Source organism: Malaclemys terrapin, chromosome 3 (genome assembly GCF_027887155.1).
Source record: "Malaclemys terrapin pileata isolate rMalTer1 chromosome 3, rMalTer1.hap1, whole genome shotgun sequence".
Lineage (NCBI taxonomy): Eukaryota > Metazoa > Chordata > Testudines > Emydidae > Malaclemys > Malaclemys terrapin.
The window spans coordinates 42,776,843-42,803,976 of NC_071507.1; the positions used below are offsets into that span (position 1 = coordinate 42,776,843).

The 27,134-nt window shown below is 44.9% G+C and overlaps 1 protein-coding gene across 2 annotated transcripts; it reads left to right on the forward strand.

The window, feature by feature from the left end:
• The first annotated feature begins 226 nt into the window (after window positions 1–226).
• Window positions 227–24,247, forward strand: LOC128834538 (corepressor interacting with RBPJ 1-like). 2 transcript variants are annotated; one of them, XM_054023426.1, is made up of 7 exons: window positions 227–418; window positions 5,475–5,546; window positions 6,132–6,281; window positions 20,298–20,350; window positions 21,409–21,492; window positions 21,755–21,847; window positions 23,514–24,247. In XM_054023426.1, the coding sequence occupies exons 1-7, from the start codon at window positions 367–369 to the stop codon at window positions 23,562–23,564; spliced, it is 555 nt and encodes a 184-aa protein (XP_053879401.1). In that variant the 5' UTR covers window positions 227–366; the 3' UTR covers window positions 23,565–24,247. The 2 variants fall into 2 exon arrangements, with proteins under 2 accessions (XP_053879401.1, XP_053879400.1); XM_054023425.1 differs by lacking the exons at window positions 20,298–20,350; window positions 21,409–21,492; window positions 21,755–21,847; window positions 23,514–24,247 and adding an exon at window positions 9,610–10,163 and having other exon boundaries at window positions 252–418.
• Window positions 24,248–27,134: the final 2,887 nt, after the last annotated feature.

Below are 27,134 nucleotides of genomic sequence, written 5' to 3' on the forward strand. Positions count from 1 at the left end.
CGGCCCCTCCCGCGCGGCGCTACACCGCCCGCCTCGTGCCCCCTCGGCACCCGCTGCGGCCGGTGGCTTCCCACGGGAGCTCCCTGCTGCCCGCCCGCCGGGAGAGGGAGCGAGGCGCTGAGCTGCGCCCGGGCCGCGGCCCTGGCAGAAGCCCCCCGAGTACATCGCGGCCAGTCGCGCGGGGAGGTTTCACTGGCTGGACCCTCTGTGCCCGCCCCGTGTTGGAAACATCTGGCTCAGACCCCGCGACATCGCACGGGTGGCTTCAAACCCGTGAGGTTTAGCGAGAACCCCAGGGGAGCTGGAGCAATCTGTGCAGTGGGGCTGGCTGTGAGCCATGGACCCGAACCCTAAACCCTGCGTGTGATGGAAACCACCCCACGTCCGGAGTGCTGCGGCGTCCCTAGTGCCAGCCCCTGTGGGTAACGTAGGGCAGGGGTTTCTCTGCTGCCTTCTGCTCACTGCACCTTTAGAGGGCGCTTGGGGCCATGGTTTTCTCTACTGCCCTGAGCAGCAGTAATTTGCTTTTTTTAATGGAAGCTGAGATTCTCCTGTAATAACCTGACTCCGGGAGCTGGCGTTTTAAATAAAACACCAAATATTGCTAGAGTTGGCCACATTGTGGTTCCGCATATCACTGACTTGCTCACTAATTGAGAGGTGGTTGATATGCTTCCTCAAGCGCTGGTCATTGAAGGGCAATCTTTGTTCTAACAAAAAGGGATTGAAAGAGAGACATATATCCCTTCCCAAAGCTAATCTTGCTGACTCCACATGCTCTCAGTCCTTACTCTCAAACAGTGAGGCTCACAGTTGTGGCGCACAGTGTGATGCTGTGCTGTGTTGGGGTAAGCACATTTTTAACTTTCAGAAGTCATCTCAGAAAGCCATGCACATGTGCACCTGCAGTTGCAAATGAACCTGCACTGTGTATTAGGTTGCCTAGCAAAGAAGAGTATTTTGACTTGATTTTGGTTTTCTGATATTTTTCAGGATTGCACTTGTACGTAAGCCACTATATTCAGTCTTTTGAATAAAATCTATAATAAATGCTGAACATCATAATCTTCTTAGTTCCCTGGCACTAAATTTTATGATTAAAAACAGGAAAATGAAAGATTTTTATTATTACAGTAGATTCATTTTTGGACCTGTTAACCCTGAAATGTTTATCTTAGCCCGATTGTGCCTGTGTTTTTAAGGTGCATAAGTTTGTTCATGCTGTGCGATCCCTTTGGCGTTAGATCACCTGATGCAGAGAGTAGTTTTAATTCAGTATTAATTTGTTGTCATAAGCTTATATCGTGATCATAGCAGTTTTTCTCCTTTTGAGAATTTTTAAATGATTTAAATTTGCATGAACTTTTAATTTAACTATTTCTATAAAGTTGCATTTAAGTGATGCTATCAACATCTTGCATTGTTTCCTCATCCCTTCAAGGTCTCCGGGAATTTAAATGGATTAAATAAATTTCCAAGTCTATCTCCTTGTAGCACCGTCTCAAGAGCTTACATGACATAATCATTCACTTATAGTATTCATATATATGTCCTTTTGAAAAGTAGATAAGTATTATCCTAACTTTATATTTGCAGACAGTACGGGCTTGTTTACACAGGGTTTTAGTCCACAATAACTTTTCTTGGTGTGCATTCAGGTGACTTGTGTCCATACAACACAATTCTTCAAAGTATACTAATTGGCCAGTTAATAATTCTGTAATTCACTTTGAAAGTATATTAAGTTCATTGTGTATTGAGTTAGTGTGGAGTAATGTGTGCGCTCTGCCCATTTCCACCAGCTTGGCAGTCTGCAAACTGCTATCCCACATTGCTTTGCGTGATGCCAGGGCAGGTTTGTCTCTTTACCTGTGTGCCCTCCACTGCTCTGAGATCATGTTGACTGGATGTCACATAGCATGGATGTTTTGCTCTAATCTCCTACCATCTTAACAGCTGAACACTAAGTACTAATGACCTGCACTAAAACAGCTATGAATGGAATCATAGAAGTGTAGGACTGGAAGGGACCTCAATAGCTCATCTAGTCCAGTCCCCTGTGTGATGGGTTCTTCCCCCACCCCCACTCTGAGGGGCCACCTGATGTACTGGGGTACCACTGAGCCTGCCTGTTCCACCAGCCTGGGCTCCCTTACGCTGTCCTCCTGAGCTGGGCCCTCAAGCCTCCTCCGGCACACACAGGTAGGGATGCACCCAGCTGCAGAAAGGCACAAACACTGAAATCAGCTCTGCGTGGGAAGGCTTCAGCTAAGGAATTGCCCAGCACTAAGTGCACACCCGCTCTAGAGTGTAAACTCAAAATTATATTGTCTTGTGCTGCACAGAGAATTATACAGCATAAGCTCATGAAACTCGCCCCCTCCCTCAATGTGGAGGAAGCACAGCTCTTCCCCCTCCCCGCCCCCCCCGTTATAAATTCAACTAACTGGTTTTAGAGAAAACAAAAACAAGTGTATTAACTACAAAAGATGGATTTTAAGTGATTATAAGGGATTGCAAACAGATCAAAGCAGGGCAAATAAAACTAACTAAGCTTAATACACTAAAGAAACTGCTTACAAGTAGTAATTTCTCACATTAAATGTTGTTTTTAGGCGTTTCTTTCACAAGCCAGACACCGCCTGGGCTCAGCTCTTCTCCTCCCCCCCCCCCCCTTTTGTCCTTGTTTCTTAGATGTTTTCAGCAGTCATCCTGAGTGGGTATTCGGTGAAGAATGAACACTGATTAAGTCACTCCCCTGTCTTAAATAGGTTTTACATACGGCGGGAACGCTTTGTTTGCCAGTGAGGTTCCCACCCCCCTCAGAGGAAAAATATTGGTATTCTATGGTGGAGTCCAGTACCAGGTGACATGATCACATGTCAAAGCAGCCATGAGTCAAAAGCCATTTGTAGCATCCCAGGCAGCTTCTCAGGAAGGTGGGAGATTAACATCTTCAAAGTCCTATTGTTCTCCCTAATGGCCCATCCAAACTGATTGCACTCTGACTCATGGGCATTCCCCAGGTGTAAGCCCACTTGTAATTGTTACATAGTCAATATTCCTAACTTCAGATACAGAAATGATACATGCATACAAATAGGATAATCATATTCAGTACCTCATAACCTTTCCAATTATAGAGCCATCTTGCAAAACATACATCTTAGATATGCTGTAATCCATATTATAACAATATTTCTATGAAGAATATGGGGCATAGTGTCACACCCTGCACTCAAGGCAGGACTAAGCAATAACTAGACCACCTATCAGGAATGTTCTTAAAAACCTCCAATAACACAGATTCCACAACCTCGGCAATTTGTTACAGTGCTTAACTACCCTGAGAGTTAGATAGTGTTTCCTAATGTCCAGCCTAAACTTCCATTGCTCCAATTTTTGCTCATTGCTTCTTGTCCTATCCTCGGAGGTTAAGGAGAACAATTTTTCTCCCTCCCTCCTTGTAGCAACCTTTTATGTACTTGAAAACTGTTATGTCCCCCCTCAGTCTTCTCTTCTCCAGACTAAGCGCAAACAGGTTTTTTTCAATCTTTCCTCATAGGTTATATTTTCTTGCCCTTTAATAATTTTTGTTCTCCTCCTCTGGACTTTCTCCGATTTGTCCACATCTTTCCTGAAATTTGGCACCCAGAATGTGACACAATGCTCCAGGTTAAGCCTTATCAGTGTAGAATAGTGTGGAAGAATTATTTCTCGTTTCTTGCATACAACCCTCCTGCTGAGACATCCCAGAATGATTTTTTTTTTTTAACAGTGTTACATTGACTCATATTTAGCTTGTGGTCCACTATAACCCCCAGATCCCTTTCCGCAGTACTCCTTCCTAGGCAGTCGTTTCCCATTCTGTGTACTATGCATTTGTCCTTATTGAATTTCATCCTGTTTACTTCAGACCATTTCTCCAGTTTGTCCAGATCATTTTGAATTTTAATTCTATCTCCACAGCACTTGTAACCGCTTTCAGCGTGGTGTCATTCACAAACTTTGTAAGTGTACTCTCTATGCCATTATCTAAATCAGTAATACTCAGACTGAGGTGCTCGCAAGCCGCAAGTGGCTGTGTCTCCCCTGTGGCTCTTTGCAGCACATGATATTAAAACACTGATTTAATTATTAACCAATCAGGATGCTTTTACTATGTTATTAACCAATTGTATTTGATAAAATAAGTATACATTTTGCTGTGAGAGTACAGTAAATGAAACCGTGAATTCACACTACTATGGCTCTTCTGGGTAATATTGATCATTGGTTTGCTCCTTAACCACTGAGCTCTGAGTATCACTGATTTAAATCATTTGTGAAGATATTGAATAGAACTGGACCCAGGATGGATCCTTGTGGGATCCCACTCAATATGCCCTTCCAGCTTGACTGTGAACCACTTGTAACTACTCTATCGGAACAGTTTTTTCCACCTTATAGTAGCACCATCTAGTCTATATTTCCCTAGCTTGTTTATGGGAATTAAGCAAGAGTAAAACTTATGAAAATGAACCACTTCATGTTCTTAGGAATTAATTTCCAATTTAAAGATCTCTTAATGTAAACTGCTTTAAAATCAGAATGCACTAGAAACTGGAAAACCATGAGTTTAAAACAAAACAATTTTGTGCATGTCAGATGAGAATTTTAGAGTACAGATTCTGTCTATTAGAATCATAGAATTTAAAGATGGAAAAGACCTACTAAATCATCCAGGTCATCTTCCTGCTGATGTAAGATTGCACTATAGGGAACATTTTCTTGTGTTATGCATGGATGTTAAAGGTAACATGGCACTTTTTGAGAGAGAGAGAGAGAGTGTGTGTGTGTGTGTGTGTGTGTGTGTGTGTGTGTTTTCCCTGGTATCCTAGCCAAAATTCCCCCTCTCCTTGCCACTGTTGAGCAATGTGATGTGTACTGTCTGCTGAGTGCTCCATGCCAAAGGTCACCGCATTTCAGTAGTTTTGTGTTGTATTTAGCATATGAAGCCCTTTGTGGCGAGTTTTCTGAATAGAAGGCAGTATATAGCATGTTTTTTTTTTTAATTATGTACAAACTTAATGTCTGCAAAATTGGTTTTAAAATGTGCTTTGAACAATGATCTGCATGTAGTTTCACAGAATTTTTCAGATTTAATCAAGTTACATCAGTCTTAAATTAACTTATACACACACACACTTTATATATATGAATATAAAAGTGGTGAGTATGAATGCAATTTTTGTGTGTGTGTACATATAATATATATTCATACATACTTGGGACTTTTTGTGCAATTCCTGGCATAGCAAGATTAGACACTACTCCTATGTTTCATCCTGGTGTAGTTTGATATTTATTTTTCTTTCCCCATCTAAATAATAGGACTTGATCATGGAAACATTCCCTGATCTCAACTAGCATTGTACATGTAAGTTTCAAAGAAAGCCTTTTTGGTGATATTCATATATGTTTCTTTTCACTAGATATGGATAACAGACGTGATGAGAAATGTGGAACACCATGCGCTACATCACAAGAAGAGATGAAAGTCAGAGGTGGGAGTCATGAAATCAAACTCTAGTCTAGGACAGTGGTCTCCAAACTTTTTTGACTGCACCCCTAGCAGTAAAATTTTTTTGAGCACGCACCCCCTGCCGCGCCACAGGACCGTCTCTACCATTTTTGCCGCCCCAAGCAACAAAAAAAAGGGCGCTCAGACTCCTGCCCGAACTGCCGAACCAAAACAAACAAACAAAAATAAGCCCACCCAAACTGCCAAAGCGGCACTGCTCTGGTGGCACTCCTCCTGCCACGCACCCCGAAGGATCCTCTTCTGCCCACCCCACTTTGGAGACCACTGGTCTAGGACAATAGCTGCTGCAGAAAGACTCTCTTGTATTATTTGCATACTATGTTTTGCATGAGTAAAAATGTTTGATTGCATTGCTTAGCATTGTCATTAGCTAAATTATGTTGGAAATGACAGAAGGCAAGGACAATGGTTTTATTTTTTTAATTGATTCACCAAAGCTTGTCTTAAATTTTAATTTCTATAAAAATGTGTTTTCTGAGCTTAAGTTATTAGCTTGTGTGTTCTCACTATTTGAAACCTAATGAACCAGACCTTGTGTTCTCCTAAGGGAAAGACAAGAGAAAGCGAAAACGCAGCAGAAGCAGATCATCGTCCATTTCATCAACATCATCGGCTAGTACTACTACTACATCCTCCTCATGCTCTTCATCAAGATCTTCCTCCTCTTCAAGCAGCAGAAGCAGTTCAAGTGGCAGAGGTAAGTTGCCATTACTGCACTTGAGTGTGTATTTACTCGTTCTAACAGTGCTGCTACACACACTTACTTTAATGTAGCTTAATTACCAGGAAATAATTGTACAAGTCAGTGCACAACTTTTGCTGTCTGTTTCTTCAGACTGTTTTCATGTAACCACTTCCTGTAGCTACTCAAGCGCTTCTTTACACACTGCATGTGCTGTCATGTAAATTAACTAATCAGCATTAGAAATTCTTTTCACTCAAAGCAACAAGTAAGATCTCAAATAACATTGTGTACATTTAAAATGTTTTAAAACAAAACAATTGAATTTTTTTCTACTTTGCCTGCTGGTCCAGACCAAAGTTAAAGTTTTTTGGTTTAATCTGAATTTTGGTCTCAATCCTGCAAACGCTTAAAGGTGTGAAGTTTACTCATAGGACTAGTCCCACTGAAGTCAGTGGGACTGCACTCATGATTAAAGTTGTGGCTCGAAAGCTTGTCTATCTCACCAACAAAAGTTTGTCCAATAAAATATATTACCTCATTCCCCTTGTCTTTATGATTAAAGTTAAGCAGATATGTAAATATTCTTTGACTAGGTGTCCCTATGGGTGCTCCACTTTAGGTGTCTGTGTGCCTGCGTGCTTTCAATCCGAGATCTTTGGTAGTAATGTCTGTGGGGTCCACATCTGCACCATGTGCATCCCTGTGCTCCCATCCAAGAGCATATAGAGGAGGGTGGACCCGCCACTGTTCCAGATCCTTCTCAGCAACCTGCAACTAGAGATGCAGCATTGCGGTATCCGTTAGCTTCAAAGTTTTAGCTAGCTGACTTATTTTAGTCTTACCTCCTTTTAATATATTTTATTAATTTCCCAAACATGCTGTGTACTTTTGGGGGTCCCCCCACACCCCTTCCACACCTGACCTTGGCCTCTCTTTGTCTTCCACCTTCTCTGTTGCGGGGTATGCCCAAAATCTCAGGCTGCAAACCCTGCCAGACCTGTAATAGGTCTTTTTGCCTTAGTGATGGACATTCCAGCTCTCTCAGAGTCACGTGTTCCATCTAAGTGCAAGGTCTGCACTGGTTTTAAGAGCAGGTCTAGGAATCTGAGGGATAACAGGCTCAATCTTCTCCTCATGAAGCATTCCTTGAAACCTGCTATCACTTCAGGCCACCTTGGATATTGGCCTCAGACAACCTGAGTGCCCTGGCAACTTTCACAGCTCTGACTCCAACAAGCGGAGACCTGGGAACAGCTTCAGAGGGTCTAAGAAGAGGGAGAAGTCGTCCCCGAAATCAGGTGGCAAGTATACCTTGCGTCTGGTATGAGTACTGCTGTGGTTCCTACATCCTCAAAGATTATCTGCAGCATGGTGCTCTCTGAGAAATCTCTCAGCAAACAGCCTCACTGGACACTGACACGGGTACCCATCTCAGAGTCCTCCAGTCACCAGGGACTCCTTGAAGAAACTGTCTTTGACTGTGACCCACTTCTACAGGTAATGGGCGAAAGGACCATATGGATCGTCCAGCTGTACCATCCCTGATAACATCAGCTTCATCCTAACCAGCCACATGGTGCCCTACTTTGTTGGTACCAACTAGGTTCCTTTTGCAAGAGGATCTTTGAGTTTTGGAAGAACCTGTATTGCATCTACTGAGATGTACGAAGAGAGATCTTCTGAAAGTACTGATGTATAGTTCTTCTGCCCCAGAGTGTCACCACACCTGTAGGCCTTGTCTACATTACACAGTTTTGTCGTCAAAAGGCAGCTTTCATCGGCAAAACGATGGCAATGCTCCTCCCTCCGATTTAACTCTCCTGGTACGCCGACGACATAAAACCACCTCGACAAGAAGCATAGAGCAATGCAGTGCCAGTGTGGACACTGTGCTTGCTTATGTTGCTCTAATTGGTCTCCAGGAGGTGTCCCACAATGTGCATCATGACTGCTCTGGTCAGCAGTTTGAACTTTGCTGACCTGCAGGTCTGCAGGCATACGCTCCTCTCTCTCTTTTAAAGCCCCAGGAATTTTTGAAATTCCTGTTCCTGTTTAGTCGGCGTGGACAGCTCACATAGCAAATGCACAGCTGACCATGCTGACTTTCTGCAGCAAATGCACTCCTGCCTGGAGTACACTCGAGTTGTTGAGTTTGTGGGGCAAGGAGGCTGAGGAGGGTGGAACTTTGGTACCTATGGGCAGATTGCTCGTGACCTGCAGGAGAAGGGGCACAAAAGGGACGTGCACTGGTGCCATGCTAAGATCAAGGAGCTGAGGCAGGTGTACCCGAAGGCAAGGGAGACCAACCGTCGCTCTGGTGTGGCGCTGAAGACATGCCACATCTACCAGGAGCTGCACGCCATCCTCAGTGGTGACCCTACCTCCACCACCAAGAGTCCCTTGGATACTTCGGGGGAGACTGGAGGCAGCAGCCAGCAGAGTCAACCCTGGGGATAAAGTGGTGGACAAGGAAGTGGAGTTGGAGGAGGATGTGGGACATGCGACAGGGTCGTCTGATGGCCTGGCGAGCCGAGCCAGGACCTCTTTTTGACTCCGGAGGAGTCTAGCCAGTACAAGCACTCCAGCTGTGGCATGCCTGATGCAGGAAAGGGGAGCTCTGGTAAGTACTCATTTTGCTTTGATACTGCATGGTGACAGGAGATTGAGCTCTGCTTTATTTTGTTACATGATAAAAGTGGGATAAGGGATAGAAATTAACACTAGGTACTCTTTGCATCTGCTTCTCATTACCCTGTGCAGCTATGCAGTGGGGGCCCTGCGAAAAAGTTTGTTAATGCACACCAGGATGTCCCAGGAATCCTCCATAGTGATTTCTAGGAGACTTTCCTGGAGGTACTCTGCAATCCTCTGCCGAAGATTCCTCGGCAGAACTGCTTTGTTTCTTCCCCCGCTGTAGGAAACTTTGCCACACCAATCGGCAATTACTTCTCCAGGAATCAAAGCAAGCCACAGGCGAGCAGCATACGGACCCGGTCAGAAGCTGCATGCATGCAGGAGATGCACCCTTGCATCCTTGGTTACCCTCAGGAATGAGATATCAGCTTTGATCACCCCCGCCTGTGAAAAATAGTGCCAGTATTCAGAGTAGTGTTCCTAGGCGCTTGGAGTGATCCCCTTCGGAAACCACCTAGACCCTTTGTCCCATCTTGCCCCTTCCCTCTCCCTCCCTTCCAGGCCAAACTCACCATGTTTTGGGCTCTCGCTGTGCTGTGTACTTGCTAAGGGAAAGTGAGAAAGAGGTGTATGTAACTGTTATGATTCAAGGCTGTGAGTGCACTCACAATACTACCTCTGTTTATTGTTTCTTTTGCTTCTGCAGATGTGCCCTTGAGGGCCACCTCCTACGCACCGGCGGAGCGCCTCCATCAGATAAGGAGGCGAACCAGGAGGAGTAAGGAGGACATATTTAGAGAACTGCTGCAATCAACTGATGCTGCAGACAGCGAGAGCAGAGCTTGGAGAGAGACGATCAATGAAAAACTCAGAATGGATAGCCAGGAGAGGAGACGGGGGCAGGAGCGAATGATAAAGCTGATGGAGGACCAAACAGAGATGCTGAGGTCCCTGATTGCACTGCAGGCAGAGCACATCCGTGCTCAACTTCCCCTGTAGCCTGTACAGAACTGCATTCCATACCATCCCCAGACTCCCCACTCACATTCCTTGCATGTTCCCAGCCCGTCGCAGTACCCCTTGCCCTTGACCCATAGGGACACGTTTCATAATGACAACTGGACTTGCACACAGCTGTGAGAGCCTCATTTGAGACAGTACTCCTCAGGGTCATGTCCCTTGTAGGAAATGGAAATCTGTGTATTGCTGTTTAATAAAAATGTAGACTTAGAAATAAAAGGAATCTTTTTGTGTCCTGCATGCACTAGTTGCTGCTGAAATTCTTATACAGTGGCAATCGTCATATTTGCAGACTACAATTAGTGCTTTGGCAGCAGTCATTACAAGGATCATTCAAGGCAGCAAGTAAACAATGCCTGGCGGAATGCATTAAAAGAAAGACACATTACTGGGGCTCATTGTCAAAATGCTGCTTCAAAGCCTCCCCCATTCAAGCAGCCCCCGTTGAGCCCCTCTGATAGTCCTGGTATCTCGCTGCTCAAAATGAGCCACCGGGCAGTCTACCTAAATGCTTCTCCCCGGGGTAACTTTTCTCCATTGCTTATGTTATGCAGAGCACAGCAGGCTGCTATGACCAGGAGAATGTTTTCATTGTTGAGATCTAATCTGCCAAAAAGGCTGCACCAGTGACCCTTTAATCTGCCAAAGGCACATTCGGTGGTCATTCTGCACCTGCTGAACCTGTTGAAGCGTTCCTTGCTGCTCTCAAGGTTTCCAGTGTAAGCCACAGGAATAAGGGGTAGGCTGGGTCTGCCAGGATCATTATGGGCACTATCCACATCCCTTATTGGAATCTTCTGGTCTGGAAAGAAAGTCCCTGCTTGCAGCTTTCGATACAGGCCAGAGTTCCTGAAGATGCATGTGTCATGCACCTTCCCTGACCACCCCACATTGATATCAGTGAAACTACTCCTGTGATCGACCAGCGCGCGCAATACCGTAGAGAAGTAACCCTTTCTGTTGGTGTACTCTCACAAGATGGTCTGGAGCCGAAATTGGGATATGCGTGCCATTTATCACCCCGCCGCAGTTAGGGAATCCCATTGCTGCAAAGCCATCCACTATTTCCCAAACATTGCCCAGAGTCTCAGTACTCAGGTACAGACCAGCTGTAGAAATGTTGACATCTATGAGCAGATTGCTCAGGGGATGCAGGACAAGGGGTAAGACAGGGATCAGCAGCGGTGCTGTGTGAAAGTAAAGGAGCTGCATTAAGCATATCAGAAGGCCAGAGAGGCCAACAATCGATCTGGTGCCAAGTCACAGATCTGCAGCTTTTACAAAGAGCTACGGGCTATATCTTGGGGACACCTCATCACGACCCCGCATACCACCATGGATTCCTTGGAGGAGCCCGAGTCACAGGCCCCTGCCATGAACACTCAGGAGGAGGGTAGGGGATGTGACCAGGGGTTCCAGCTATGTTGCAAGCCAGGCCCTGTTTGAGACTCTGCTGCAGTCCAGTCAGTCGAGCACAGGTGAGCTTGATGCAGGGGACGGAACCTCGGGTAAGTGTAAATTTATTTCCCATTACAGTGGCACCCCCAGTTTAGCAGGAGACTGCTGTTGACTTTTTGTTAATTTACTCAGACTAGAAGAGGTAAAGGTACAACTATGAGAGGTCGAATTATTATTTGTTTTTCATTCTCTTTTGGCAGGGGATGGGGAGACACGCAGAGCAGTTTGTTTATGTACACAAGGATGTCCCTTGAATCCTCCTGAGAGATCTTGATGAAACATTTGTAGTGGTACTCTGCAATCTGCTGCCAAAGCTTTCTAGGGATGGCAGCCTTATTTCTTCCTCCATAGTTGGACACTTTCCTATGCCAGTCAGTGATAACTTTGGCAGGTACCATTGCAGTACACAGGCTAGCAGCATACAGGCAAGGGCAGATTGAGGATACCAGCAGCAACTGTGCTCTCTGGCTTTGTCGCCCTCAGGAGTGAGATCAGCTAAAATCACCACTGCTTGTGGAAAATGGTGCCAGTCTTCAGAGCCATTGTCCTATACTCCCATATAGCTTCATGCAACGAAGCAATTCCCTCCTCATTTCCCTTACCCCGTTAGGCCATACTCCCCATGGCTGGTGCTCTGAGTGGGGCCGTGCACAAGCGCTCCAAAGCAGAAGTGTCAATAAGTGTTTAAAACTTTAGGGAAGCGAGGGGAAGGGAGTTCTGAATTTTAACTTGTGCTTGCTTTTATGACTATACTGACATATAAACCCTGTATTTTGTCTGCTGCTACTGCTGTTGTGACCTTGAGGGGTTCCCTCCTGTGACGCAACAGGGAGCGGGGCGGATTTGACCTGGGACTGTTGCAGGGGAGTTACATTGGGGATGGGGGACTTCCCTTGAAGGAAGGTACCTGAGCCAGGAGGGGGTTGGAAGAAGTGACACCTTCTGGCCAGGAGACTGGACAAAGGAGAGGAGAAGCTGGGGGGAGGGGGAAGAAAGCTGCTGAAGGAGTTTTTTGATTTGTTTTTGTGCTGGGTGGTGGAACGCAAGGAACCCCAAGGCTGGGGTCTAAGCTCCCTGCCCCCCAGAATAACTTAACTGAGGGGTCCTGGTTGTACCTACAAGCTCTGTTTTAGACTGCATTCCTTTTGTCCAATAAACCTTCCATTTTACTGGCTGGCTGAGAGTCACGGTGAATCCCAGGAAGAGGGGTGCAGGGCCCTGACTCCCCGACACTTCGTGGCACCTCCACACCTGCAAAATGCCTGAGCCAAATGATGAGAAAGAAGAGGACTCAGGATGACGTATTCAGTAAGACCCTGCAAGCCAGGGCTGCATTGGGCCATGAAGAGTGGGCTTGGAGGGCAAATATCATAGACTTTAGGGAGAGGGAAAGAGCTGACAGGCGAAAGGCCGAGGAGGCCCATCAGAAAATGAAGAGGGAGACACAGATGCTCTGGCAGCAAACACAGATGCTGTAGACTCTTGTGGACCTCCACATTCAAGAATCCTAGGTTTGCCTTCCTTTGCAGTCCATGGAGAACTGCAGCATAGCGCCTCCCTACACGCTCCCTCAGCATTTCACATGGCATTGGGGCCGCATCTCTACTCCACACTGCGGGGACAGTAAGGACAATCGCAGCTTCACATACATGAACGATGGCTCTCACAGGTGAGAGTATGTGTAGCTAAAATGGACATGAATGTTCCTTCCTGTTCTTTACACTCTGTCCTATTTTTATTAAGGTTTTAATGTATTTACTTGTACAGGATTTTTTTAAAAATGTTTTCGTTAGTCAATAAAACTCTATTGTTTGAAAATGATTTATCTTTATTAGTTTCTGACTGATGCTGCATAATGCCTGGTGGCAGTGAAAGTAGTTTTACTGTACCCTCGTACGCAACCCATTGAATCAGTGACACGGTGTAATAATCATAAACGTACAGCAAGCATCTCCCCATTAGTAGGTGCATTGTCAATGTTCTGTTCGTAGATGTGCAGCAAGCACCACACAGTTGCTAACAGGCTCCCAAACAGCAGGGCCAGGTAGACATGGTACACCACAACCCAGTGCTGTGGCAGACTGAGACTTATAAGTGTTCACAGCCTTCCTAAGCTGTATAGCTCTATGTTGATCTCTTCTGATAGTCTTTGTGTCTAGCTGTTCAAACTCAGCAGACACCATTCCACCGCCGCTCTCCACCCCGGCAGCATCTTTTCCCCCTTTGCCTCTCAGATATTATGTAGGATACAACAGGCAGCTATAACCATTGAGATTTTTCTTACTGAGATCCAATCTGGTGACTGAAGGGACGCTGGCATCGTTCAGTCTACCAAAACCATATTTAACGGTCATTCTGCACCGGCTGAGCCAGTAGTTGAATCTTTCTTTGGTGCTGTCGGTGGCCGGTGTACTGCTTCATGAGCCAGGGAAGTAAGGGATTGGCTAGGTCATCCAGGATGACTATTGGCATTTCAACATTGCCAATGGTCATCCAGTGGTCAGGAAGGAAGGTCCCTGCTTGTAGTTTTCTGAACAGTCCTGTGTTTTTAACAATGCAAAGGTCGTGTATCCTCCGTGACCAGCCAACACCACCCATGAAGCATCCCTGGTGATCCACCAGCACTTTCATAACTATAGAAAAATAGCCCTTTCGGTTGATGTATTTTGTGCCAAGGTGGTCTGGTGCCAAAATAGGGATGTGTGCTGTCTGTCTCTCCACCGTAGTTCAGGAACTCTGTTGCTGCAAATCCATCCACTATGTCCTGCACATTGCCAAGAATCACAGTCCTGCTTATCAAGAGATGATTAATGGCCCTGCACACTTGCATGACAACAGACCCCACAGTTTTCCAACTTCAAAATGACTTTCCACTGACCAGTAGCAATCTGGTGTTGAAGGTTTCCACAGTGCAATCCCCACTCGCTTTTCCACTGACGGTGCAGCTCTCATTTTGATGCACCTGCGTTGAAGGCTGGGGCAAGCTCAGCGCGCAGATCCAGGAATGTGGCCTTGTGCAGCTGAAAGTTCTGTGGCCACTGCTCATCCTAAGCCTTCGTTATGAAGCAGTCTCACCAGTCTGTGCTCGTTTCTTAGGCCCAGAAGCAGCACTCTGCTGTTTGCAGCTGTTCTATGAATGCTACCACCAATCTTGAATGGATTCTCCCTATGTCCCACGGGTAATCTACCCTCCAGGAAATCATCACATTCCAAGCGGCTCTGCAAATACCAGAGGATTGTGCATCTTGTGCTGCAATGCTTATGACAATAGTGCAGAGCTGTGCAGACTCCATGCATCTGTCAGAGATGACAGACAGCGACAAGTCCCATGCAGGTTTGTGGGATTCTCAAGATAGGTGTGAAAATTATTGGATGGAGATGGCATTATGGGATGGAGAAAACTGCTTGATGGGAACTTGATGCTGCAGTCCCAGTCATGCCCTTGTGCCACTTGTTTCTGCCTCCCCATGCATTGCCAATACTTCTCCAAAGACAGTGCACTGAACGGTGTCGAGTTGCACACTGGGATACCTACTCATGGTGCACTGTACTCTACATCGAAACAAGCACTCCCACTGAGTATGTACACTGCCAACTTTACACTAAGTGCGGTGGCTTTATGCTGTTATAACTTGAGGCGGCAAAAGTCTGTAGCGTAGACATGCATAAAGATTTTAATGACACCTATGGGAACTCCCTGTCTTCCTGCCTCTTTTACAAGGAATTTGACCTTGGGACAGGGTGTACCTACCCTGCACCAGCCCCACAAGGGTTAACTGTGCTTTGCAGGCTGAGGAAGCCCCGCCCCTCTGACTCTGCTGGGCATGCTCAGCCTGGAGGCAGAGTATAAAAAGAAGCAGCCCAACTCGCCTCTGTCCCGGCTCCGCGTCACATCTGTGCAATGCACAGCGAATGCCTACTCAAGCCTCTGGCGGGAGGCTAGTGCACTTATTCCTGTTGCCTGAAGTTCCTGTCTCTAATCACTTGTCGTGTCGGGCAGGCTGCTGAAAGGGGAGGGTGTGCAGACTGCAGGCTCTCTCCAGGGAGCTGCTACAGGTTCCGACTATAAGCCACAGGACGCAGAGTTCCAGACGGACTCCAGGCTGCCTGACGAGCCCGGAGAAGAGACCGTGCTAGCAGGAGCTACTCCACCCGAGGACCCCAGAGACCCAGGGGAACGTGGCGCATCGCCGAGGGAGGAAGAATAGGAAGTAGTCTAGGGGACTTAGACTCTTCTCCAGTGAGTGAACCGGGGAACCAGTCAGCATGTTGCGGAAGGATCACCACTGACTCGGTGGTGAGCACCCCCACCACCGCCAGGGTCCTGGGCTGCGACTCAGAGGAGCAGCGAGAGTCTGAGTTCCCCTACCCTGGGCGCTGCTCCCCCCCCCCCCCCCCGACTGGTACCCCACTTCCCCAGCAGACCAATAGGCCACACAATCCCTATTGTTAGGTGGGCTACTCTTGACTGTGGCCATTGAGCCATGCTGCCCTGGGCAGAAGGGCTGCTTTATTGACACTGGGCACTAGGCCATACTACCACATCCGATAGTCAGGGTGACAAACAAGGGACCTAACGGGCTGCTATACGTTTTTTTCCTCTTCTTCTTGCCATACGTGACCTGGCACCCGTGACGGGGTGTACATACCCCGCAACAGACCTGTAATGAGCGCTGAGCCCACAGTGGTGTATGACAATCTGCTGGGCAGGGATGGCACCCTTATAACTTCCCAGCCACAGGTGCCGCCTGAAGTGACCCTGGTGCTGTGGCCAGTAGCCAAAGAGGCTATGCCACCAGAGCAACTAGAGCACAGCTGGGTCTGTACTCGGAAGCGCTGTTTGGAGATGACCTTGGGAAACAGCTGCCTACAGAACCTGCAGCAGAGCAAGTGCCAGAGCCTACTCAGTTTCTGCTGTCAATGTATGGATGGGAGGGATTCCAGCTTAGAGCCCTGTGAAGTTATTAATATAAGCCAGGGGTTTAGTATGCCTCTGTTCAGTGCGGATCCCACACCATTCCCCTAACATCCTCCACCCTCCATTCCTCCAGCACCACGGGGGATTCAAAATGGACCCCACAAAATGAGGAAGAAAAGTTAAGCAGTTATCATGAAACATAGACCAGTTACTTGCTGATTGTTACGAATATAGGTGGGGGCTCCACAAATAGCCTCATGTACTCTTCTTATGTAATACAACACAGCTTATAAATAGGCCACACCTGTACTGGCCTGGACTGCCTGTAAACTGAGTCTCAAAAAACCCTGGCTGTTCAAACAAAACCAGTGTGTGTATTTAGTTCATAGCTGCCTTAAATATGAATCCAAATTACAGCAGAGGATGGCTGTCTGTGTGTTAGGAGTCCCTGCGGCTGGCAATCAGCCAGGTCTGTTCGTGGACACAGGGTGCTTGTAAGGAGGCTGCACTACATCTCCGTGCTAAATCAGCATCTTCTTTCTGAGGAATTTTCACTCGTTACTGGCTGGTGACAAATGTGAACTTCTCACAGATTAGGAACTCCAGATGGTTACGTTCCAGGGTGGGGTGTGCTTATTAGGGCTATCTCTGTAACTCACGAGCCTCCTCTGTAACACTTCCTGGGAGTACCCAAGGTTGTGAGGCACCTCGCTACCACCTGGCCTTAGCACGAGGAAGCCTTGTCTATGCCTGCTGGGGGTCAGTTCCCCAACACCACTAGTCTCTGGCAACACAAGCACTGCCTTCCAAGCCTCCACAGGCCCTGCTCTCTGTAGACAGGTTACTGATAGGCACACTCCAAACCCGAGCCCTCCGAACATCCGCCTATAGGGTCCGGCCCCTGTTCCACTGGACCCCCAAAGGAACAATACACCACAGCTTACCAGTTACACTGTAGAACCCAACTCCACTTAACACCCAGGACTTAGATTTGTTTATAGAGAAAGCTAGTATTGGTTTATTTAACAAAGAACCGATTCAAATGATTAGAAGCAGAAATATTGGAAACAAAGTGTTCCATATAAAATAAAACTATAATGAGCATATTAGAGCCCAAATTTAACTAATAAGACACTGTCATGTTATAAGAGCAAAAGTTCAATCAAGGCAATGAACACTAGCATATGGAACAGACAAATGTAACCTGTGTATTCATCCACCCCTGTCCAGTTGTGACCTGCACATATAAAATGCATCAGAAAGGCCAAGGACAACAGAGGGACAGGGGACACCCAGAAATAGCTGTCTGTGTCATTTGGCAGCATGCATCTTCCACTGTTTTGGCACAGAGTTTGGTTATTGTGTTGTACGTTTTGATTGCTGCTAGTCAGTTTTTCTGGTTCTTACTTTGGTACATACTAACTACATGTTTAAAATAAAGTGTTGAATTTGCACACAAGACTGCAGTACAAGTTTTATTATATGTAGTGTTAAAGGTGGCACAAACTTTAATAAATGTCATCACATACCCTGCCGCTTCTGGGCCATATTGCAGCTTGTAGGTTCATAACGCTTCACACCAGGCTGCTCTCCTGATGCCTCCAACCCTGGCCCAGAACCATCTACACTCCAACAACCACAACCACTCCAAACAGCTGTCTATCCCTCTGAGAGTTGTCAACTCTCTCAGTTGATGGAAGGATCCCCACAAGGTTGGCATGGGAGTCCCATTTTTGTGTTCACCACCCACAAAGACCATCACTACAGACGCCTCCCTAGTAAGCTGGGGAGCTCATCTCCAGAACCTCATGGAACAAGGCAGATGGACACCTCAGGAGTCTTCTCTTCCCATCAGTCAGAGCAGTTTGGTAGGCATGCATCCACTTTCTACCCAAGATCAAGGATCACTTGGTCAGAGTCATTATGAACAGCAGAGTGGCCATGTGCTATAAGAACCTCTAAGGAAGAGCAAGATCCCAGTCCTTGTGCGCAGAGGCAATACAGACTTTGGAACTGGTGCATAACCCACCAAATTGACATACCATCAGCATGTCTGCCAGGTCTGCACAACACCATAGCAAACACACTGACCAGACATTTTTGCCAGGACCACGAATGGGAACTGGGTGATCCTATCCAATGAAAGGTTTTTCTTGCCTGGGGATTCCCAAGGATAGACCTCTTTCCAACACTGTTCAACACAGCATACCAGCAGTTCTGCTCCAGGAGAGGATGTAGCTGCAACTCTTTAGGAGATGCCTCCCTCACCTCACCCATTGGCCTGGAACTCTGTTCTGTGTCTGTCCCCTAATACCATTGTGCCTTAAGTTCCCAAACAAAGTAAAGCAAGAGAAAGCAGTCATCATCTCCTGAGCACCAACCTGGCTGAGGCAGGTATGGTTCCTGGACCCAATTTGCCTGCCTCTGTGGCTACCTCTTTGCTTGCCTCTGACCACAGACCTACGGACCTCAGGATTGGGCACAATAGTCATCCCAGTCTACCCACACTACATTTCAAGGCCTGGCTCCTCGATGGCCCTTGGGCATAGTAGCATGTTCTTTCAAAGTACAGAATGTGCTGTTTGAATAGTAGAAAACCCTCCACAAGAAAGACTTACTTGCAAAAGTGGAAGCAGTTCTATTCCAGGTGCACCCAGCAGGTATTATTATCACTCTCTGAGTCACACCTCACTCACTGAGTTTAAAAACCCTGGGTTTGTCACTGAGCTCCATCAACGTCCACCTGGCTGCTACTACAGCTTTTCACTTACCTGTTTTGGGGTTTTCAGTATTTGTGCACCCTGTGACTTCAGCATTCAACTTTAACCGACCTTTTTCCTCACAATAGAGACCCTACTCCACCGGGGGACCTTAATCTAGTTCTCAACGCTTGAGGAAACCACCCTTCAAGCTCATAGCGAGTTGTTCTCTCATATGTAAAATGGCGATAATCCCACCCTCTCACTTCACAGAGATGCTAAACTATTAATGTTTGCAAAGCACTAAGATACTGTAGTGATTAGTGCCATAGAAAAGCCCAGGAGGAAATTAAGAGCAGGATTTGAATAGTGTGGAGTAAACAAGGCCTAGGGCCACACATTGAACAAGGATAAAACAAAATAATGCGTCACTGCCCATTCATTGAGCACTGTCCATCCTGTGCACTGAATGCGTCCTGTGGAAAAAATAATGTAATTATATAATTAAAGACTGTATCAATGCACAGGGGGTCCAAAATACTGGCATTTCTTAACTTTTGAGCGCTTTACACTGCAACGTTAACATTCTTTTAATATAGCCTTTTTATTTACTAGTCTAAAGAAGTTATAGAGCTAATCACTTAGTTTTAGTCTTATAATCTGTTCTCTGGACTATCAGCTTGGCAACCCCTTACACAAAGTCAAAACATTTTCACAACTCTTCTACATATCCCATAAAAATAAAAAATGTATCCGTGATAACAACAAGGCCATATAATTTGTGTGTGTTTTGAGTGGTTGATAGGATACTTGACTTTGAAGGGGAAGGGAGGGGAGAGTGTGGAAGTGAGGTTGTCTTTGCTTTAGATTGTAATAAAATTTTCCATTGGCTCATGACCTCTGTAACTTCATTTTGTAACCACTGGGAGTCACATACCCATCAGTTGAGAAACACTGATCGAGGTATTATGTTGGATAGGTTCATAATTTGTGACAGTAGCTGCAGAAACAGATAGTGTTTGTTTGAAATAATATAAATATATTGATGCAAGTAATCACTGGTGGTGAATTACGGATTTATAATGTTGATCTTCTACCACAAGGTGGCAGCAAACGGAGTTTGTGTTTTGCGTCATTTTGTGTCAAGGTTCATATATTTTAGCCAAACTTAAGTATTCTTTTCTTACTCACACTTGCAACACTGTCCCTTTCCTGCTGTACTAATTTCAATGTTTTAATCTGTAAAATAACCCATATTTTTAAAATTGTAAATTAGACTCTTTTTTTTTTTTCCCTTAGATTCTCCCAAGTCTAAATCAAAGAAAAGGAAAAAAGAAAAACGCAACAAAAAGGTAAATATTTGCTGACAGAAATAAATAGCAATCCAGGTAAAAAAAATTTAGATGCTACTGTATTCTGGTGTGATTAAAACTCACCTGGGAATCAAAATAAGGAACATAATTGTTCATTTAAAAGGAGACATTTCTGTGGTGATATTAAATGAATTGAAATTAAAATGTACAAATTGACTGTTTCAGAGGAGAAATTAAATGGAGCTTCTTCTAGTAGTGTCTGGAATGGGTGCAGGTAGAATTTAAGGCACTCTGTGAGAGGAATTGGGGACCCTGGTATGAATTATATTACTGACCTGCTGTCTCTGTCTATGCAATCACTGCACTACCGGTATGAAACTTCTTGTTATACACCTTGGGGACCTTGTGTGACTGGTGCTGTATAAAACAGCTTCCAATTCTACTGTGGTAGCTTTGCTGCAATAAAAATGCCATAATGGGATGATGAGTGAAGACCGTTGCATCTAGTCTGCATTTCTGCAACCAACTCCATCATTTGGCAGCACAAAAAGGAATGAATTCACCATTATGTTTAGAAATGTATTAGCTTCAGTTCCACCGAATGTTTGTGGACATCAGAAGCAAATGATAACTTTTTGAAAGTAATGTGGAACAGACTACAGGTTTTCCTAAATTCTGTTTAAGCTTAATAAGCCTGTCGTATCCATCAAGAAAATATAAGCAGGTTAGATATAACAATGTAATCTGCATTTTTACACTGTCTTATACTTTTTATTTCTATCACTTTCTGCTCAGGGATTTCAGATATTTAGTGAGGCAGGGAGGACCAGACCCCCAGAAACGGGGTCAGGGAACCCACCACCACTTCTGTTTCCTGGGATCATGGGGGTCACTAGGCCTTAACAAACATCAACCTCTTTGCTGCCCCCCCCATTAATACATCTCCCAGAGTTGGTCCAGGCGTGGGGAGCTATGGCAAAAGTGACTTCCAGGACAGTAGCAGGAAATTTGTGAGTTCATACATATTTGGGTTGTGTTTTTTTCTCTTGTGCTTCTGTGAGAAGTATGAGCTTTGCATACGTGTCTTGTACTTGTAGAAGAGGAAAAAAGAGAACAAGCTGAAGAAAAAGAAAGAAAAGAAAAAAAAGAGAGAGAAACCAGGACCTGTCCAGCTTTCCAAGGTACATATGCCGATGTCTGTTTCATAGTGCTCTGTTACGCTCCCATTCCTCCCCATGCACAAGTGTTTACGAAATAAAAGGCCCACCGGGAACTGGAATACAGTTGGCCACAGCATGCCTAGCTTCTGCTCTCCAGGACAGGGAAGTTAGCGTCTGATCCCTGCATGATGATAAAATGTGCTTATTAATATAATGTTGTTTAGAAAAGTGTGAGCATATTTTTATTTTTTGAAATGTATCACAGTGCATGATCTCATTTTAGTACCTTAAAGACAAAAAGAAGACTGAAAACTACAGTATGATAACAGGGAAAAAAATTAAGATGAAAATAAAGAAGACTAAAAAGGATAAAGAGGTAAATGGCTGAAAATGGTCTGTATGTCCCAAAAGAGGGAGTATAGTATCTTTTTCTATTTTCCCAGATCACTTGCATTGTGTAGATGAGCTGATTGTACTTTTAAGAGCATTAAATTGAGTGCAATTTTTTATGTAGTTATGGGGTCACCAGAGAGAGACTAGATTTTAGTCCCTTGGACATAAAATAATTTTATGATGTGTGCATGGACTATTCTGATATTCAGACATGTAAAGGGTGCCTGTCTAACTTAAGTAAGGAGACCTGAGTTCGCTACGGTTTTCTCCATTGGTGTGATTTATAGTTGGTTTTACTTTTAACTCTTCTATGAAAGAGGAAGAACTACCACCTTCCCAGTGTCCTGGGTTTCTACATTGGGCCTGGTCTACACTGGAGGAGGGGAGAGGGGGGAGCGGCCAGCTAAGTCAATCTAAGTTACACAACTTCAGCTACGAAAATAGCGTAGCTGAAGTATACGTACTTAGAACTACTTAATGTGTAAAAAGCAACAGAGGGTCCTGTGGCACCTTTGAGACTAACAGAAGTACTGGGAGCATAAGCTTTCGTGGGTAAGAACCTCACTTCTTCAGATGCAAGTGACCTCAAGAAGTGAGGTTCTTACCCATGAAAGCTTATGCTCCCAATACTTCTGTTAGTCTCAAAGGTGCCACAGGACCCTCTGTTGCTTTTTACAGATTCAGACTAACACGGCTACCCCTCTGATACTTAATGTGGTGTCTTCACTGCGGTAAGTCGATGGCTGATGCTGTGAAATAGTTAAATTTTGACAATTAAATGGAGGCTTGAGAGTCACGATCCAAATTATATTTTCACACTTCTCGGCAGTTCCCCTTGTTTGTCTGCAGTCTGTGAGACACCAATCAGCAGGCATTCAGTTTGGCTAGCCAGTGCTATTGAATTTGATTGACTAACTGTTCAATGATCACTGCTCACTTTATAGTTGATATATTACACTGACCATTTTGAGGTTAGACGTAGTCAAAAATATATTGTTTGGCTATTGCTGCCCTCAAGCCATGCTGAATCTGACTTGATTTTGCCACTTTTATCCTAAGAATCAAACTGCCTGATGTATAGATGATGGTACTTCATAGTTCCTTATCTGATTATTTATAGTGGCTATGATACCTACTGTTGATGAGGTCAATACATTTGTGCCACTTGTTCAAACAATTTAGTATTTGCAATAAAAGTTTTGTTCATAAAATTACATTCTAAACTGTGACTCTTTATAACATAGGTGTTGCTACTTTCAGAAAAACAGAGTGAAACCCGTATAAGGGACCACCCTTAGAAGGCATCCTGAGGCTGCATATCTGGCTTGATTCTTCACTGTCTTGCACCCAGTATAGCTATATATATCCGTGCAACACAGGGGATCATGATAGCCAGCCATCTGGATTTGGTAGCAGTTGACATCCACTTTACACAGGTGTAAATTACTACACAGAATGCAAAGCAGTGGAGTGTCAGGCTCATTGAGTACTATTCTGTTTCTGTGAGAAAACTGATTTTCTGTCTCCCTTGAGTGGTCCTTTAAGTTTCTGTGTAATAGAAACGTGCACTTCCAAGCTGACTTCTTAACAAATTAAATTGTTTACTGAACAAATGAGTGATTTATAAGAACTGCTTTTCTAATCCACAGAGAGACCGAAACCGTGCTGAACTCCTTGATTTCCTAAACTCCGCCTTGTAATGGAAAGAGTGCCGAGCAAGGACGTGTACATCTCCCAAGCCAACCGGTCCTCATGCCTAGCAAACCACAAAGGAAACTCAGGGAAAAGGGCACCATTTGTGACAAGACCAGACTCTTGTGCTGTGAAGACAATCAGTGTCCTTTACAATTGGCAAAATGAAGAGTTACTGCTAACTTGTTTATTAATATCCATGTCATCCTTTTGAGATCCTAAAGTAATAGCCAAGTTGCAATGTTGTATGAGTGCTTAAAATGTGTTGCTGCTGCTGATCTGAAGTGAAATGACATTATTGTACTTCAGCGAATCAAATACATCCCAGAGCTGCATGCAGAGCACACTCATAATTTCAAATGTCTTTAATGTTTGTGGTAGCTGAAACACAGCAGTGTACTAGCAGGTCATCTGCTTGAAAAATTAGGTGTTTCTGTATATATCTTTCTTAGTGGTGATTTTATTTGTTCTAAAGACCACAATGACTCTTTGTGAATAGTACCTCTACAGAAATGAATATCTTTTTTAACAGTCATCTTCAATATGTTGCTTTCTCAAAAAGTTTGAGACTCAGCCTTCTCATGGGTGTTTATTACCATTTGTCAAAGCTTGGTAACAAATTTATAATTAAAATATTCTAGAGTAATAAAAACATTAGCTGAATATTTTTATTCAGAACTAGAAGCAGAAAGGACTCCTTTGGCACAGATCAGTTATGTTTTGAACACTAGTGCGTACACTTGCTATGTCTAGATTGCTGCACATTCTGACTTCTAATCACTCGTACGGGTGCCCATGCTTCAGCGGGAGAGGTCCCGGTGTACGTTGCAACAGTACTAAGAGCAATTGACTTCAACGGGAGTTTCATATGTAGAATGATCATACGATACATGAGCCCTAGTTAAAACGCACAGGCAAAAACACTTGGGGCTGAGTTTGAACAAGAGTACCAAGGTATGTGACATCACAGCATTGTGCCAAGGAGATTTTGTGAAACCTTCATACAATCCAGAAGCCAGTTTTATAAATTATTTGATGTTAAAAAATTGTATATGGATTCTAATAACTAGAGAATTATGATTTAGCAAAGCACTTATGTCCATCCCCATTCAGAATAGTATTTAAGTGGGTGCTTAGTCCCATTGGCTTCAGTGGGGTTGAAGCACATGCTTAAGTGCTGTCCTGTATTGGGGGCCTAGGGAAGGAGACTGGGGATTAGGAAATCTAGGTTCTATTCCTTGGTCTACCACTGACCTGTCACCTAATCGCTTTCCATTTTCATATTGGTAGAATGAGAGTGATAACATTTATCTGTGTAAAGTCTTTTGACTCCCTTGGATGAGAAGTACTGGAGAAGTGGAAAGTAATATGGAGTAGCACTAACTTCTTGGTCATTAAAGTTGAAACTGACTTTTCATTATAATCCTGATTTCCATCCCATTCCCATAAGAAACCAATGTCCCTGCAATTTCACAGGCACGTTGTATGGAAGGCTAGAATTTCTCTGGGAAGTATTGGGGGGAAATCAGAATTTTAAATTAAAGAGCTGTTTTCGAAACTCCCCAGTGGGTTGACTTTTTGCAAAAATGTTGTTTTCGGCTTCACATATCTCCAGAATGGCTTGGCCTACAAACTCCACCTTTGTCTTGTCTTGTCAGCCCTGCTGAGGAGAATTTAGCTGCTTTTGGAAGGGGGAGGGGAGTCGTTTTGTGGGGAGTGGCGATTTGGGGGATTATTCGGATAAATACAAAGATGGGTAGTCTCTAAGGTGCCACAAGTACTCCTGTTCTTTTTGCAGATCCAACACTGCAGCCCTCTTCCCTGCCTTATGAGAGCAGAGGTATGAAGAGGTAGCAGTGGAAGGTGGGGCCAGACTCCTGTTAAAAAAATGTCCAACCCAGTTCGGAAAGATCAAGAAGAAGCTAGTAGGAATTGGGGAAACTGACCATCTTGCTTATACAGGACTGCACTTCTTTTTAAGCAGAATATTTGGGTATTTCAGATCCCATCGTAAATAAGCCATTCTGTGCGGTTTTGCTCTGGGTTTGTGATTTTGTGCATTGGGCTAGCGTAAAGAAAGACTGCACCGAGGAAGCTCTGCCTTAATAGCATTTCTCTTACTTTGTGGTGCTGGATTGCTATCCCCAAATGTTCAAAATCTTGAGTCAGGCCCCCAGAAAGAGATTTAAAAATAATTATTTGGGGGTTCTTTTTATTTGCCTGTTGTTGGGTTTTTTTTTGAGCCTTCAAGGTTCACCCTAGTCACAGTTCCAAGCTTTTCTCTGCTAGGAACGGAAATATTTTTTAAAATGAATTCTGAGCTTTTTGTGTCAGAGTTTAAGGCCAGGAGGGATCACCAAATCATCCGGTCTGACCTGCATATCACAGCCCACTGCCTACCAGCCATCCACCCCCCTTACGTCCAGGAGTTGGGGCTTTAAGTGAACCGTACATCGCAAGAGCTGGCAACATGGGTTTATCTTCGTTTCCTGTTACCAAGGGCTGCCATGTGGGCTGCATCCACGCACAGCTGTTTTCACATCCATATGGTACAACCATTTAAAGTATTTTTGAAGGTTTGTAAATATCAACATTCATCTGCAGGTCAGTGTTGCTGCAGCAGCTGTGTTGAACTGGAGGTGGGGGGCATGAAATGTAGGGTAAGAGATCTGGATGAAACTGGAAGGGACTAGAATGATTGGGTGCATGGATGGGGGTTAGGGGACCTGGAGAGACACAGAGTCTGGGCACATAGATGGGTGGTATGGAGCATTCTTCAATGTACAAAAGCTTCCTACATCCTTGCACCACCATCCCTCCTGGGGATCACGAGCTAAGCTAACCCCTAGATTTAAACTTTTGGCACTTAATTAAAAAAAACAGAAATTTCCAAACATAAATCTGAGTTTCAGTCTTAACTTCTTTTTCATTATGTTTCTGTGAAATCCAGCTGCCACCACCCTCCCCTCAGTTTTTTCTTTACAAACTTCCTAGCCCTCCCCCTCCCCCTTTTTTAAAAATCATTTTAGGAACATTTTGAACACTTGAAGAGGGAAGAGATTCAGCCAGGTCCTAATGGGAATACCATCCTGTACCATTTACTCTTACCCCATTCTGTTTGCATTGTCCATACAACCTTAACTTTGCCCCATCTTGTGCAAAAAATATAAGTAGAGGTTGAAATAAATGACTAGGAACAGAGAGTGTCCCATTCAAAGCACCCACTTCCACTATACCATAGCACACTATGTACTACAACTTCATACTGGCCAACACCCAGTGATGAGCTGCCCAAATCTAAGGAACCGGTTCCCTACTGGGGTTCTTTGGCGACACTTCGGTGGCAGGTCCTTCAGTGCCGCCAAAGACCCGGAGCGAATGAAGGACCTGCCGCTGAAGTGCTGCCGAAGACCCGGTAGGGAACTGCCCAGCGTGCCTTCCAAAACAGCCTACCCCCCACCCCCCGTCCTGCCCCCAACTTCCCTCCTCAGAACCCGCAACCCATCAACCCTCCCCCCTGCTCCTTGTCCCCTGAACACCCCCTCCCAAGACCCCTCCACCCTAACTGCCCCCCAGAA